This window comes from Mercenaria mercenaria, unplaced genomic scaffold, assembly GCF_021730395.1.
Source record: "Mercenaria mercenaria strain notata unplaced genomic scaffold, MADL_Memer_1 contig_564, whole genome shotgun sequence".
Lineage (NCBI taxonomy): Eukaryota > Metazoa > Mollusca > Bivalvia > Venerida > Veneridae > Mercenaria > Mercenaria mercenaria.
Window position 1 is genome coordinate 1 of NW_026463446.1, and position 15,376 is coordinate 15,376.

Here is a 15,376-nt window from a genome sequence, read left to right on the forward strand (position 1 = left end):
CTTCTTTTGTTCACTTACAATAATTTTTTTTGAATTACTTCCCTTTTATGTTACTATAAATAGCTTTAGTAACTTTTTTATTATTAGCCGTAGGGAAAAACCGAGACCGCTTTTCTGTGGTACAACATGGATGGTACCTCCAATTTGTAGGTGTATTTTGACTTATTTGTACCTTTAAGAAAATTTCAACTATATTTTCTCATGATTCTTTTGATTGATCTTGATTATAATTTTTTGACCTTCTTGTCCTTAAGTGCAATGATAACAGGTGAGCGATATAGGGTCATTATGGCCCTCTTGTTTAGAATTACAGTTTAATTTTAATGCTTTTTCACCATATCTCTGTTGTTATAGAATGGACTTTGGCGGTAATACGTCATACAAATAATTTCACTCGGGCAGCACCCTCATGAAATTATTGACCCCAACATATAACCGCCCATCGTGCATAAATAGTGTTAAAACACTCATTTTGCTATAAATAATTTCATAGGTACATAACCGTATGAAAATGTGCAAATATATTTGTTCACAGATATTGTGTGTTATAAAGTTTTTTTTTGTGTTCTTTTTGACATTACCCATATTTTGCAGGTTATTGAAAGACGATACTATTCCAGAGAAGTAAGTTTGTTTATTATTTCATTGATTGTACTAACCTTTCTTTCTCTGTATAGTATTTTTTTATGTTGTTATTGTGTTTGACTGTCTATAAAATATTAAGGAACAAAATGGATGAAAATCAAATATATGTTCTGTGTTGAAATGTTTAAATAAATATGACATTTGTACATAGAACATTGATGTCATTTACCATAACTACTGTTTAACCATTAGTATTTGTGGGGGACCAATTTTCATGGATTTCTTACTTGCATCAGTTTATGCTAAATCCCAACAAAAACAAAAAAAATTGATTCTTTTTGTCTTCAGAAGTTGAATCCATGAATTTTTATCTTCTATAAGTAGCTATAAATAGCTCTTTTTAACAAAAACCATGAAATTCCATACCCACATATAATAAATGAATTTACAGTAAAGATGTCCAGTAACACAACTGTTACATGATTGCTTATAAGCTGTTAGGCTTTAATTTACCAGGTCAGATGAGAAAGAAAATTGGTTTGTGGTCCTTACTGTAGACATTCATTTCAGCTCCAGGCTCTGACAGCGGTCAGTGTGTGACAGGTGTCCATTCCTTCAGGTGGGGGTAGAGGCCCTTCCCAACCCCTTCACCCCCAAGAAAATAAATAGGAATAGGTCATTAACTAAAGCATTATTTTGCATTGCTTTTTATGTCAAAGTGCTGTTTGAATTCTGTAATTAACCCTTAGGCTTCTGGTGGCGAGTGATTCTGCCTTTGTGACCAGTGCAGACCAAGATCAGCCTGCACATCTATGCAGTCTGATCATGGTCTGCACTGTTTGCCATTCAGTCAATAACTTTTTGGTATGCTCCCCTTTTAACAGTAAATGGTACTGTCCAAATTGAAAGATGGACAAGTTCATTATAGAAATTTAGCAGGGTAAGGGTTAAGGCTGCAAAATTGACCCAAGGCAAATGAGACAAAAAAATGTATCAAGGCAATGGAGGCAAAAAAAAAGGCTTAGGCAAGTGCCTCGGTTGCCTCAGTAGTTACTATGGCAATATGCTGCAGGTTGTGCTACAGTATACAACAGAATGCATGAGAATGTTAAACTTGGGAATGCTTTTGTGCTGTATAAATGTTCTGACTTGTTTTAGCCATTTATTGTGATTGGCCAGGGCTTTATTGTGATTAGTCAGGACTTATTTCAAAGTGTTTTAGATTACAAACAGACTTGATAGGAATGAATTTTACTGTTACACCTTTAACCTTTAGCCTGCTGACGGCAAGTATTTCTGCCTTTGCGACCAGTGCAGACCGAATCATGGTCTGCACTGTTTGCTATTCAGTCTGTAAATTTTCATTGACACCCCTTTAAGTAATAAAATTAATGGTACTTCTCAAATTGAATGACATACCAGTCCATTTTAGAAATTTAGCAGGGTAAAGGTTAATCTTTTAGTGTATAGAGTTTTAGCTTGGCTTTACGAAGTATAATAGCGTCCACATCATCTTCCATTCCATGTCCATACTTTGGTTAAAGTTTTAATGCACTTTCTCTTTATCTCTGTAATTGCTTCATGAATTTGCTTCAAAACTTGAAATAGTTATTCCTCATCATCAGTAACTGTTGTTTGTTGCATCACCTTCAGGAGGGAAGTTTGTGGAAAGTAAATGTAGCACATGCTTTTGCCACCGCTAAGCAATGTTTGTAGGATATTTTGTCTACGTAACTTACATTTTGACAAATTTGCAGTCCTCATTTTGTACTTGGTTGAAATGTGTTAGGTTAACTTAAGAAAAATTTATAGCAAAAGAGTGTTTTAACACTTATTTATGCATTGCATGATGGGCGGTTATACGTTGGGCGTAATAATTTCACGAGGTCGCAGCCCTCGTGAAATTATTTGTACAACCTGTTACCGCCGAGTTTATAAATACTGTTAAATACGGTTTTGGTATAAATTATTTCGATTCAAATATGCCCTTAATCTAAAACAGTAGATAAAATATAGTAGCGCTCTTTCTTGGTCACAACAAAACATTGACGTCACCGCATGTTAACGTGACGTCATTCTAGCTTAAGAGTGTTTTAACAGAGAAAAGCATATTAGAATATTTCTATAATTACTGTTGTAATTTTGTAAAGATTTTAAATGTTTTCTTATTGCAGAGATTCTCTGTATATGGTAAAAGAAAAAAAAATCCTTAAAGGTGTATTTCATTGCAGAGAATCTCTGCTTCTTTCTGCAGATGCTAGGGTCAGGAAGGGTCAGTATGTATGTCAATTTGTAGCTCAATAAATCTCTAGAGTCTAATCTGCCTAGCTGGCAAGGCTAATGCTATAATTTATTGGGCAGCATACTGTATTTGGGGATAGCCTTTTGTATTATGTAGCTGGTATAAAAGGGGTTGATTTCATGTTTTCTGGGCTTTTTCTGTGACTTCTGGGGTTAAAAGTCACAAATATGTGGAAGAAAGGGAACTTACTGTTTTTGAAACAGTTATTGTATATTTGTCCTCTTGTACAATATCATCAAATATGACTTTAACATAATGGACTTAAACGTTTTATTGGGGTGACTGTAATTGTCACGCCCGGAAACTTAGTCATACTACTATCTCAGTTAACATCAGCGACTACAGTTGTATGGCTTTGTAATATTGACTTCAACATCTTTACAAAATCAAAGAGGAAGAGCTTTAAAGGTGATTTACATTATGACAAATTTCAGATCCTGCTTGTACTTTGTTAACTTGTTCTGTATGTAACTGTTTTAAATTCCTGTAACCAGTACCACCTTTTTTAGATGATTTTCATGAACTAGCGGATGCTCAATAGCAGTGCATTAAATGTCTACCAAGAGTTCTTAAAACTGGTTCATGAAATTTAAGTAAATAACTGTTGCTTGGGTACTTGTTGTTCATGAAATTTGTTTCAATGGCTTATATTTTGAGTGTTAAGATGGAGTTCATGAACTGTGAAATCATTTTTATTCGCGTATTTCGTGCTAAGACCGATGCGCGAATTAAAGACCGCGCTATTATTATTTTTTATCTTATTTTTTATTTCTAAAATTGAAAATGCGCGAATTAAAGCCTGCGCGAAACAGTCCTTTTTTACATTTGCACGAAATTACATGCCAGCGAATTTAAATGATTTCACAGTATTCATTAAAAGTTCATGAACATGCACAGACTTACCAAACGTTTTTCTGTGACATTAACTGTACTATCAATTTGTGCAGTTAAATGATGACATAAATCATAAAATGTACCAAAAGAGTTGAAGGCGAATTTCTTAGATTGTTTAAATATTTTAAGACATTACAGCAATTTTAGCTGTATTTAGTTATTTTAACATGTAGACTATTAGATATTCAAGTCATTTTAAGATTCAGATCAGTTTTTTTGAAAATATAAGTTACAAATATTACCCATTAATCATACTTTTTACAAAATGAAAGCATGGTATACTAGTACATATCGTACTTTTTACATAATAAAAAAATGGTATACTTGTACTTCTGTTGAAGTTACAGGATACTCAGTGCTCTATGTCCTGTACATGCATTACACAAAAATATATTTGTGTGTCAGTCTTTAAAAAGAATGAAGAACAATTCTTCTGTCTCTGTTGAAAATACTGTGAGTTCATAAACTTATTACACAGTCATCCTGGGCTTGCTTATAAAAGGTTGGTGGGTCTACCCAGGTACCTGCCTGTGTTGAAATAATGCCCAGAGGAGCATGTGGGGTCTTCTTCAACCATCAAAAGCTTGAAACTTGCGATATGACCTACATATGTTTGTTTGTTGTTTAACCCAACAAGACAAGAAAATTTTATACCAGAGTTATATAGTATGTTATGTCAGTAACAAAAATTATACACTAAAAGAGTTACAAATGGAGGTTTCCATACCTCATGTTTTTATTTCGATTTAAATGAGATATGAAACCAAAATTTGTAGTCCTGTTTAATGGCACCATATAACCTATACTGTGTTGGTGTGCCACATAAACTTTGATGTCACCACGTAAGAGTGTTTTAACAGAGACAAACATATTAGAATTATGAATGTAAAATGTACTCAATGTAAAGAAATCTTCCATTCTCATTTTCTACGTAAATAAATAATTTGGCTCACATTTCTTAGCAGTTTACTAAATTATTAAAATCTGCCAATCCTCACTCTTGTCCATTGATTTTAAGATTTACTATCGATGGTTTATTAAAGTTCTACTCATTTAAAAAAAAATGACATAAACCTTTACATTATATCTGCTTAAAACACATACATTATGTGTTAAGTTAAATGCCTTTATATCTTTATTTAATGTAACAGTAAATTAAGACATAAGACAGTGCCTAAATTTAATGTTTACGTCTTAAACATTGTAAGTGACCCATAAAAAAAATTACAATAACAAAATGTGGAACAGTCAATAGCTTGAAATGTATTAAATATATGATCTAAATTTTGTTACGTTTATGAAAATTGTTCAGAAATAGAAAATAAAAATAACCGCTTTATCTAAACCACAATAATTCAAATAATGTAACTGTGCTCTGACCCTTAATTAGGTGTCTAAAGTATTTTAAACCTTTCAAAATTCTTCATACGTAAATGGAATGACACATTGTAAAAATTAAATCAACATTTAAAATAGAATGACTTTAGAGCAGAGCTTTGAAATGTCTTAAGGATCTTAGCTTTAGTCTTGTCATATTAAGATAGTAACAGGCCATTGCAAGAACAAAATGGATGCAAAAGTTCTTCCTTTGCTGGAGAAAGTTGATAAAAAATTTGATAGATTTGACGATAAGTTTTCTCAACAAAATGACAGAATAAATTCCTTGGAGAAAATGCTGAAACATATCAGTGCTAGTAAAACTTCAGAAGATGACAGGGAAAACGTCAGAAGTAGACATTGTAGAAATGAAAACTTTATCAATCAAACGAAAGCAGAGCTGGAAGATGCTGACTACAAGAAAAGAGAATTGAAAGGTACAAAAACAAAAATAAAGAAAGCAGCTTCATTTCACGAGAAACCTACAAGGATACCAACACGAATAAGGAGAAGTATTCACACTGTTCCATCTGATAAAGGTTTGTTACTTTAACATTCAAATAATAACTGTTTGATCTACTAGATTGGTAACAAGTTTTTTGTGTAGATAATTTCTGCATTATTTTGCATGATCCAGATATTTGTACATCATTCTAACTTTAAACAACTAACAGGAAAAGCCACAGTTATAGTTTTTGGATTTTAAAGATAACTTTAAGAGTGTCGATTTTATTGCTGAATATAAATGTATCTCTCTGTAAAATTAGGCCCTAGAAAAAAAGAAATTCTCAAAATTCAACCAAATTGTAACAGTTAATTTAACTTAAATGTTGCTTTTCTGCACACCTAATTATCCTGAAAGTTTTAAAGCAATGCATCTTTAAATGAACCCACAAAATAAATTCTTAAAACTTTAAGTTTTTTGGAAATCTGTAAGGCCTAAAAAAAAATCTTTGTTTCCGGTAACATGCTTAAAAAAATTAGGGTAGGTAGGTTGGAAATTATTTTTTTTTGGACTTTTTTTAGACTTTTTGGAAATCATTTTTGTCAAAAAAATGAATACAAATAAGGGGGTTATGCCTTTAGAGCATCATTAAGTTGATTTGTAACATCACTGACCATGTTTAAAGCATAAAAAGTGCAGTTTTGCAACTTTTTGTTAAAAAGTTAAAAAAAATATTCTCCAAGGCCATAAAAACATTTAGGTTCGGGCCAAAAAATTAAGAGTAGGTTGGGATACCTGAAACAAACAAGTTTTTTATGCCTAATCATTAATGGGAAATTCGCAACCAAAAAGTTTTAACTTCTGAATAGCTTTTTGTTTGTTTTAGGTTTAACGCCACTTTTCAACAGTATTTCAGTTATGTAACAGCGGGCATTTTTAACCTAACCAGTGTTCCTGGATTCTGTACCAGTACAAACCTGTTCTCCACAATAAATTGATAACTTTCCCACATGAATCAGAGGTGGAGGACAAATGATCATAGCATTATTGGATACAGTCAGATATATGTAATAGAACAATACATTTTATTTTTAAACATAACATATTGGCATGATCCAAATGTTTGAATCCTTGTACTTGTGGAATTTCCACATTTCTTGTTATTTATATTTTAGACGAGGAGAGGAGGTTGAACAGCTTCCGTCGTGAGTGTTTGTCAAAAGCCATACAATGGAATGTTGTTGATCTCGTGAAAGCTGCTTCAGAAGGACAAAGCATCATTTTACCAAAATGGCTCTGCAGAGAAGAGATCAAAACTATAAAGATAGGAAGTGACAGGAAAAATCATTTGAGAAGATTCCTTTGTATTTTGATAGAAAAAGACTTTGTCACCATGCAGGAATGGCTACAGAGCTGCAAACTTGACGAGAAAGTTGTTAAACGGGTATGGGAAACATTTGAAGAATTTAGCGATGTTGAAACAAATAAGTCTAGAATGAAATGTTTCCACTGCAGACTGGTTGAGACTGTCAATGTATTAGATGTTGTGGATTACCTGTTCAGTGCAGAAATCATTTCATCAGAACTTTGTCAGAAAATTTCAAGTTCGGAGTTAATTGTCGGAGCTCAGGAAGGACTCTGGAAAGAAGTGTTAGAAGAATGCAGGCGTTATATTCATCCCAAGGCCTTAGTGACCACCTTCAAAATATCCATGACAGATAAACTGAGTTTGTTGAATGACAAAGAAAAATTTGAATATGAATCTTTGCTTAGTATGACTGTTGAAACAGATGCTGCTGATCTGTTTACCTGCCGTTGCCAAGAGAGGTGTTCAAAATCATTCCATCCTGTCTCGTGCCTGAAATCCATGTCTTTAGCGGGTGTCTATTTTTCCCAGCCACCTCAGCGGAAAAGAGAAAATTCTTCATCTTCAAGTGAAAATCCTCAATCGAGTTTGTCATCGGGCACTTCTTGTGAGACAGTTGCAGAAGAAAGCAAGAACAGGGCAGACATTCTGTCTAGTCCAGATGAAGAGACTGAGCTGAAGAAACCTGTTGTTCCACCTAGAATTCCCAAAGGAAATCAGGGGCAAGGTGGGAAAAGCGAGATTGTAAAGTTTCAAGATAGACCACATAGTGACAACTCAAGGACATTACGAAGAAAGTCTAAACAGAAAGAGGAAATCTGTCATTCAGAATCTAGTTCGGATTATTTTGATGGAGATCAAAAGCCTGTTGTTCCAGTGAGGAACAGTGTTAAGTCTGTTACCAATATGTCCAGTCACAGGCTCGAAAATAAGCCAAATGTGATAAGAGCGCAAAATGTGATTTTTAATACAGGTCCAAAGTACATTCTTACTAAAGAGAGAGCCAATTATAGTTATTCAAGTGATAGTTCAAAAGACTAAATACTGTTTAGCTCAGGTCTTTGGTTGATTTTAAATTGTGAACAAATCTTTTTCAATAATCTGTGTGCAAGTAATATTACATTTGCATACTTTGTACCGAAGATTATTTTGGGTATTAATATTAGAAATGTTGTGATTTCATACCTGTACATATAAAATTATGTATAAGAGCAGGATTTTACGCTTTGTTTCGGGTCAAAATTCAGAGCATTGTATGGTAATCATATGATTCAGCTATGCTCGTTAAACCAACTTTAAAGTTAACAATATGTATTTTACTTGTAGTGAGTGACTCAATTAAGTTTTAGCAGGTGCTCATTACTGTAGATATTTACTACCGGTACTTGTACAAGTATTGAAATCTGATGAAATTGATATTGTGGGTTAAAACTGTCTTGAATGTTTTTCATATTTTATTTTACAGTGTTGAATTTATCATCATTTATTTATTTCTGAATGTTTTCTCTGCTAATGTATTGAATGACTTTAGTTGTTAAGTTTTTAAAAAGTGCAATTTGGTTCTCAACTGTTGAAAAAGTGCAATATTATTCCCTGTGTTGTTAAATCATGTTGAAACTCTCTGTACAATTAATTTCACTGCTCAACCTTAGCTGCTTATGTGAGTTAGTATTACCTTGCACATTTTGTTGTTATTGTTGTTGTTGTTGTTGTTGTTTTTAGCTGTTAATAGTGAGAACTATATTTAAGACTACAGATCCAGTTGCTGGCATCAGATTTTGGTTAAACTTTTGCATGCAAGATCATGTTTTAGTAAGCATTGCATGTACTGGAGTGAAATTTCATACATAAGACCTACTGAAATAGTTTGAATTTAATGTAAATTATGGTCCTTTTTGATTTAGAAAATTTGGTTGAAGATTTGCATGTAAGTAATTATTGAGCTGGTTCCCAGTAATGGTTCTATTTATTAGACTGAAACTTAACACAAGGCTTCTTAGTCATCAAATCAACTGAAAAAATCCACAAAGATAACTCTTGGTTGAATATAATGTACATTATGACCCTTTTTTCCATTTAGAAAATTTCATAAAGTTTTATGTGCAACTAGCTATCAAGCTGTATCTTAGAAACACCTACGTATATTGAATTTAAACTTCATGTAGGATTCCTAGTCACAAACCTTCTTACAGAACAAGTTAGATAACTCTTGATTATATTAGTAGGAATTATTGGCCATATAGATCTTGGAAAAATTTGTGAGTGTTTTATATGGAACATGCTAACTTTTGTTAATTTTTGTAATATTTTGTTATGAAATAATGAACTTACTATAATGGAAGTTTTGGCTGATGTTCAACTTACAATTTGTTCATTAGTCCAGTGTGCTGTCTTATTGATAGTTTTTGAAACATTTTTCTCTTGGTGGCAGCTTAAATATTATCATTGTCTTCAAAAAACCAATATGTCTTGGGAGATTATTTATATTTTTGCCAAAAGTGAATCTCAATAAATGAAAAGATTACCAAGTGAATTCTTGTTTATACATAATAGTCAGTTTACCTACAACAAAGTAATGATCAATTTTCAAATACATAAATACTATTTTAGCTCAGCTGAGCTAGTTAATTAAGATTCAAGCAGCTGAGCTAGTTAATTAAGATTCAAGATCATCTTAGGTTGAAGCTTTTAGTATATATAACTCTTAAACACTGCAATTATCAGTTTGTGTTTAGTCCTGTGCAGTTTGTTTCTCTTTGGAACAGTGGTTCAGAATTTTGTCAGACTGGGTCTACAGAATCCAAGCATCAAGTTTTCTCATACTGAATGGTGACAAAAAGGAAAATGGCTAGAAAGCTTAAGGCCACAGTTAGAAATCAAAGGTTCTAGATCATTTTCATATTCAGCCAGCTGGATGGGTATTTAGATAACTTGGTACAAACATTGACCTTAACATAACAATGCATAACATGCAAGACTGAACTCTTGTTCAGACTTCAAGGATACACTTGGTCACACTTTTTGTCTGACATTTTCAGTCGTTATCATTGTCCTTTATTTTGACAAAATTTAATGCTTCTTTTTAACTTAGAAATTCAGGTTAAAGATTTGCATGTGAGCAGGTTTCTCCAACTTTGCCAAATGCTTTCAAAGTTAATACATGTCTTTAGCATCATGAGGTGACCTCCCAGGACAAGTTACATAAGTCTAGCTGGTATTTTGTCAAAACTATGCCCCTTTTCAAGGTTATAACTTTGTGTGTAAGCAAGTTTCTCAGAAACTTCTATGCAAATGCTTTCAAACTTCACACATGTCTTCCACATCATGAGGTGACCTTCAAGGACAAGTTACATAACTCTAGGTTTATTATGTCAATATTATGCCCCTTTTTAACATATAAATTTTTTGATAGTTTTGCATTAAGCATGTTTCTCAGGAATTACTGTAACAAATGTTTTCAGATTCTCCATATATCTTTGGCATTTTGGGGTGACCTCAGTTGGCAAGTTTCATAACTCTGGCAACTAAGAATATTTTGTATAATATAGGTGGAAGGACTTCAAATATGGTAGTCATGCGCACTGTCATTAGACAGCTGTTATTACATTATATATCAAACTCTAAAAACTTGAAGATTCACAAGTTTTTCAGTCAATTTGTAAAGAAGTAGCTTTAATCTCATTTGAAATTTTCAAATTAAGTCCTCAAATTACAGTACAATATAATGTCACTTTTTTGCATTAAATAGACAATCAAGAAAACATGTATTCAGTATTGTAGAAAATTATTTTAAGGAGTACATGTCAGTTAGAGGCTTAATTGTCTTGACCTTGACTTAATCTTAAACATATTGCAAATAATGATAAACATGTAGTATGGAGAAAAAAGGACAGTAGCTGTCTAATGTACTGAAATGTTTAAGTACAAGGAATGATAATGAAAATTTTTGTGGTTAACCGCAGACAAAAAACTGGCAGTATTTTTAGGTGAAGTGGGATTTATAATTGTCCCAAAAGTGCTTTTTAAGGTTATAAAATATTGATTTAAGGGCCATCTTGTGGATTAAGCTGACATTTTGATACTTTATAATTATTATTCATGACTAAATATAAGATAAAATAAAGAGGAAAAGAGATGCAAGTTAATTTTCAGTATTTGTATGTAAAATTAAAGAAAAGTCTTGGTATTCTAAAAATAGCCTGTAAAAATGCTGGAGTGCACAGTGCACTGTAAATATTGAAACTTGTGTAGTCAGACCATTCCTTAAGTGCAGTGTCGAGGTTTAAAAGAAAGAAATACATAATTTCTATATTTTTTCAACTTATGAAACTGCCATCTAAGGAAACCCACTGTATGGTCATGTGACTTTTTGGCGGTAATGAATCAGCTTACCTATTATATACATACTTTGGTGTCATTTTAACAAAAATAGCTGGCGACAGAAAGGAATATTTTATTGAAATTGTTATGGAACAAACTGTTATAAATTTACTACAGAAAGTTGACAGAAGATTAGAGAACATTGAGACACAGATTTATAAACAAAATGATAGATTGAATTCTTTAGAAAAAATTGTAAAACTTACTAGTGCTCAGAGTAAATTGGACAGTCAGGACAGTGGTACAAAAACTACAGTCAGTTTGGGTGAAAGTGATAACTTCCTAAATCATGTGAAGGCAGAGCTAAGAAATGTGGGAAAAGGGATAACAGGAGATGGAAAAATTAGGCCAAAAATAAAGAAGACTAGTTCTTTTAACGAGAAACCTTCTGTAAAGCCAGTTCGGGTCAGAAGAAGTCCTCACACCATTCCTTCAGATAAAGGTTTGTTTTATTTTTGTTTTTCAGTTATTGTAAAACATGTTTATGTATTATATTTGTATAGTTGAATTTCTAATTTAGCGATTAGCTTTTTTGTTGATTTATTATTATTTAGTTATCATTTACCCACACTTTCATTAAAACTTTGAGTTGAAATACATTTTATGTAAAGTTGAAGTTTTGTGGCCGGCCGGTCATAACATATTTCATACATCTTTTAAATGACTACTGTAAAAGCATATATTTTCGCTGAGTTAAAATTTCGTGAATTTGAAATTTTGAGTATGTTCATGAGGTTTGATATTCGCGAAATTGTAACAATGGTATCCTACTTGAATTTAAATTATACTAATGCTGAATATTTACGCGAGGATTAATTTTCGCAAGACGAAGGACCTCGCGAATATAGCGAAAATTAAATCATCGTGAAAATTTCTGCTTTTACAGTATTTACCTGAAATATCTATAAACAGTATTACTCATCGGTGGCAGAATTATTTTTAAAAAAAATTGAGGTGGTTCTAACTTTTGTTATTTCAGATGAAGAAAGAAGAATTAACAGCTTCCGTCGGGAATGCTTGTCAAAAGCTATACAATGGAATCTAGTTGATTTGATAAATGCTGTGCCAGAAAAACATGAATTTGTGCTCCCAAAATGGCTTAGTAGGGAAGAGGTGAAATTTATAATGGAAGGAACGGACAGGAAAAACCACTTCAGGCGATTCCTATGTGTTCTCAGGAAGAAGGAATTTGGAACAATGCAGGAATGGCTACATATTTGTGGGTTTGACGAGAAAGTGGTAAAGCAGGTCTGGGAAACGTTCCAGGAATTTAGTGACAAAGATATGAATATGTCAAGATTGAAGTGTTTGCGATGCAGACTTATTGACGGTGTAAGTGTTGTGAAGGTGGCTGATTATTTATATAGTGCCGATATTTTGACATCAGAGCAAGAATATTTGAGAATTTCCAGTTCTGAAAGACCAGTCGGTGCTCAGGATGAACTCTGGAAATACGTTTTGCAACAATGTGAGAAGTATATATGCCCAGAAGTAGTTGCTATAGCTTTGAAAGTGGCGCTGACAGATCAGCTGAATATAGTCGATGATGATGAGATATTGTCGTACGAGTCTTTGCTTAATGACATTGATACCAGCGATACTCGAGAATTACTAGCATGCAGCTGCAATGTCAGATGTTCCCAGTCACTTCATCCACCATCCTGTCTGAAAACAATGTCTCTAGCTGGTGTCTATTTTTCACCACCAACTCGGCGAAAACGAGAAAAGTCATCATCGTCAAGCGGAAGTCCACAGTCCAGTAGTTCCTCTAACTCGTCTGTTGAGACCATTTGTAACAGTACCAATGACGAAAGAGGAGATAGAAATGAAGACACTCTGAGCCCTGATAATGAAACCTTCCTGAAACAACCTTTTGGTACAACTAAAAATGAAAAGCAGAAATTAGATGGAAACAGTACAGTTTCAAACCTCGCATTAAGGCCACGGAGTGCCAGGTCAAGGTCATTGCGCAGAAGGTCTCAACAAAAAGTTGAAAATTTTCCATCCGATTCAAGCATAGAAAATTTTGATAGAGAAAATTTAAAAGCTGGTCCAGTCAGAAATAGTTACAAGTCAGTAACAAGCAACCTTGAAAATAAACAAAGTGTGATACCAGTTCACGCAAATACAGTGTATATTGACACTGGAACAAAATATAGTATACAGCTACGAAAAGGAATATCTAGCGAGAGTTCTACTGAACACTGAAGTCTCAACCTCACAGTTTTTCCAAAGTTAAAGCCTCTTAAAAGCCCAGGAACAAAATTGTACATTACATTTTATCTGCATTATGAAACTGAAAAGCTGTTTCAACTAATCACAAATAGAATATGAATCAGGGAAACATTTACATGAGTTTCAAAATTTTCAAGCACTGAATAAATACTAAAGTGATGCTGGCAGGGAATCTATGGATCATATGTAACTTTCTCCTAAGTAGAATGTACTAATATTTACTGAACTGGTTAGTCCATTTTAGTGGATTATGATCATAGATCAGATAAATGGATAAGTTTTTCTTGGACAAAACCACTCGCATGATTTTGAACAAGTAGGACAAGAAACACCTCCCATTGTGCTGTAGAGTTGTTGTTATATTCATGGGAGTATCATTTCGAAGAGAAACACTGTTTTTTCGAAGAGAATGTTGCAGATTGTTAAAGCCTTTTTTTGTGACATTTTACATTGGGATTAGTATTTATTATTATTTACTTTAAATTATTAGATATTATTTCTATTAAAGAGTTATGTTCCTTTATTGGTGATGGCAGCTCTAATTTCATGTTTTATTCTTTAAGAATAGTATTAAAACTAAATAATAAATGTATAACTTAACTCGATGTTGTTTGTTCATAATGGTCTGAAGTAAATGATATTTCACATTTTCTGTAGTCTAATTCATGTACTGGCAAAACAATTTACATTAGACCACATTCAAAAAAGTCTTTGTTTGCTGTCTCCCAACCATACTTTCTAAAGTTTGGTAGTTAGGTAGACAGGCAATTCTTTTTTAGCTCGACTATTCGAAGAATAGTCTAGCTATTCTACTCACCCTGGCGTCGGCGTCACACCTTGGTTAAGTTTTTGCATGCAAGTACATACAGCTATCATTTAAAGGCATATAGCTTTGAAACTTATTTATTCTTTTTCTAGGTCAATTACCAACCTCACTGGGTCAAGGTCCATAACTCTAACATGTATTTTGAGCAAATTATGCCCCTTTTTGGACTTAGAAAATTCTGGTTAAAGTTTTACATGCAAGTTACTATCTCCAAAACTAATGTAGATATTGAATTGAAACTTCTCATGTGTCTTCGGGGTTATAAAACTAGTTGATAGCAGTAAGTCCCCTAACTCTGACCTTCATTTTGGCCAAATTATGCCCCCTTTTGGACTTAGAAAATTCTGGTTAAGGTTTTGCGTGCAAGTACATACAGCTATTACCAAAAGGCATATAGATTTGAAACTTATTTTTTCTTTTTCTAGATCAATTACCTACATCACTAGGTCAAGTCCAATAACTCTGACATGTATTTTGGCCAAATTATGCCCCCTTTTGGACTTAGAAAATTCTGGTTAAAGTTTTGCGTGCATGTACATACAGCTATTACTAAAAGGCATATGGATTTAAGTCCAATAACTCTGACATGTATTTTGGCCAAATTATGCCCCCTTTTGGACTTAGAAAATTCTGGTTAAAGTTTTGCGTGCAAGTACATACAGCTATTACCAAAAGGCATATAGATTTGAAACTTATTTCTTCTTTTTCTAGATCAATTACCTACCTCACTGGGTCAAGTCCCATAACTCTGACATGTATTTTGGGCAAATTATGCCCCCTTTTTGGACTAAGAAAATTCTGGTTAAAGTTTTACATGCAAGTTACTATCTCCAAAACTAATGTAGATATTGAATTGAAACTTCTCATGTGTCTTCGGGGTTATAAAACTAGTTGACAGAATCAAGTCCCATAACTCTGACATGTATTTTGGGCAAATTATGCCCCCTTTTGGACTTAAAAAATTCT

General features: G+C 33.1%; 2 protein-coding genes across 2 annotated transcripts; both read left to right on the forward strand.

The window, feature by feature from the left end:
• The first annotated feature begins 5,264 nt into the window (after positions 1-5,264).
• On the forward strand, positions 5,265-9,498 carry LOC128554604 (uncharacterized). Its single transcript, XM_053535874.1, has 2 exons — positions 5,265-5,697; positions 6,779-9,498. The coding sequence occupies exons 1-2, from the start codon at positions 5,349-5,351 to the stop codon at positions 8,008-8,010; spliced, it is 1,581 nt and encodes a 526-aa protein (XP_053391849.1). The 5' UTR covers positions 5,265-5,348; the 3' UTR covers positions 8,011-9,498.
• Positions 9,499-11,053: 1,555 nt separating this feature from the next.
• On the forward strand, positions 11,054-14,184 carry LOC128554603 (uncharacterized). Its single transcript, XM_053535873.1, has 2 exons — positions 11,054-11,791; positions 12,329-14,184. Exons 1-2 carry the CDS (start codon positions 11,437-11,439, stop codon positions 13,555-13,557), a joined length of 1,584 nt encoding a protein of 527 aa, XP_053391848.1. The 5' UTR covers positions 11,054-11,436; the 3' UTR covers positions 13,558-14,184.
• Positions 14,185-15,376: the final 1,192 nt, after the last annotated feature.

Bases quoted from the DNA above. Each gene is read 5' to 3' on its own strand.
- LOC128554604 (XM_053535874.1), top strand. From the start codon at position 5,349: ATGGATGCAAAAGTTCTTCCTTTGCTGGAGAAAGTTGATAAAAAATTT. The intron at 5,698-6,778 runs GTTTGTTACTTT...TTTATATTTTAG, and splicing joins CACTGTTCCATCTGATAAAG to ACGAGGAGAGGAGGTTGAAC.
- LOC128554603 (XM_053535873.1), top strand. From the start codon at position 11,437: ATGGAACAAACTGTTATAAATTTACTACAGAAAGTTGACAGAAGATTA. The intron at 11,792-12,328 runs GTTTGTTTTATT...TTGTTATTTCAG, and splicing joins CACCATTCCTTCAGATAAAG to ATGAAGAAAGAAGAATTAAC.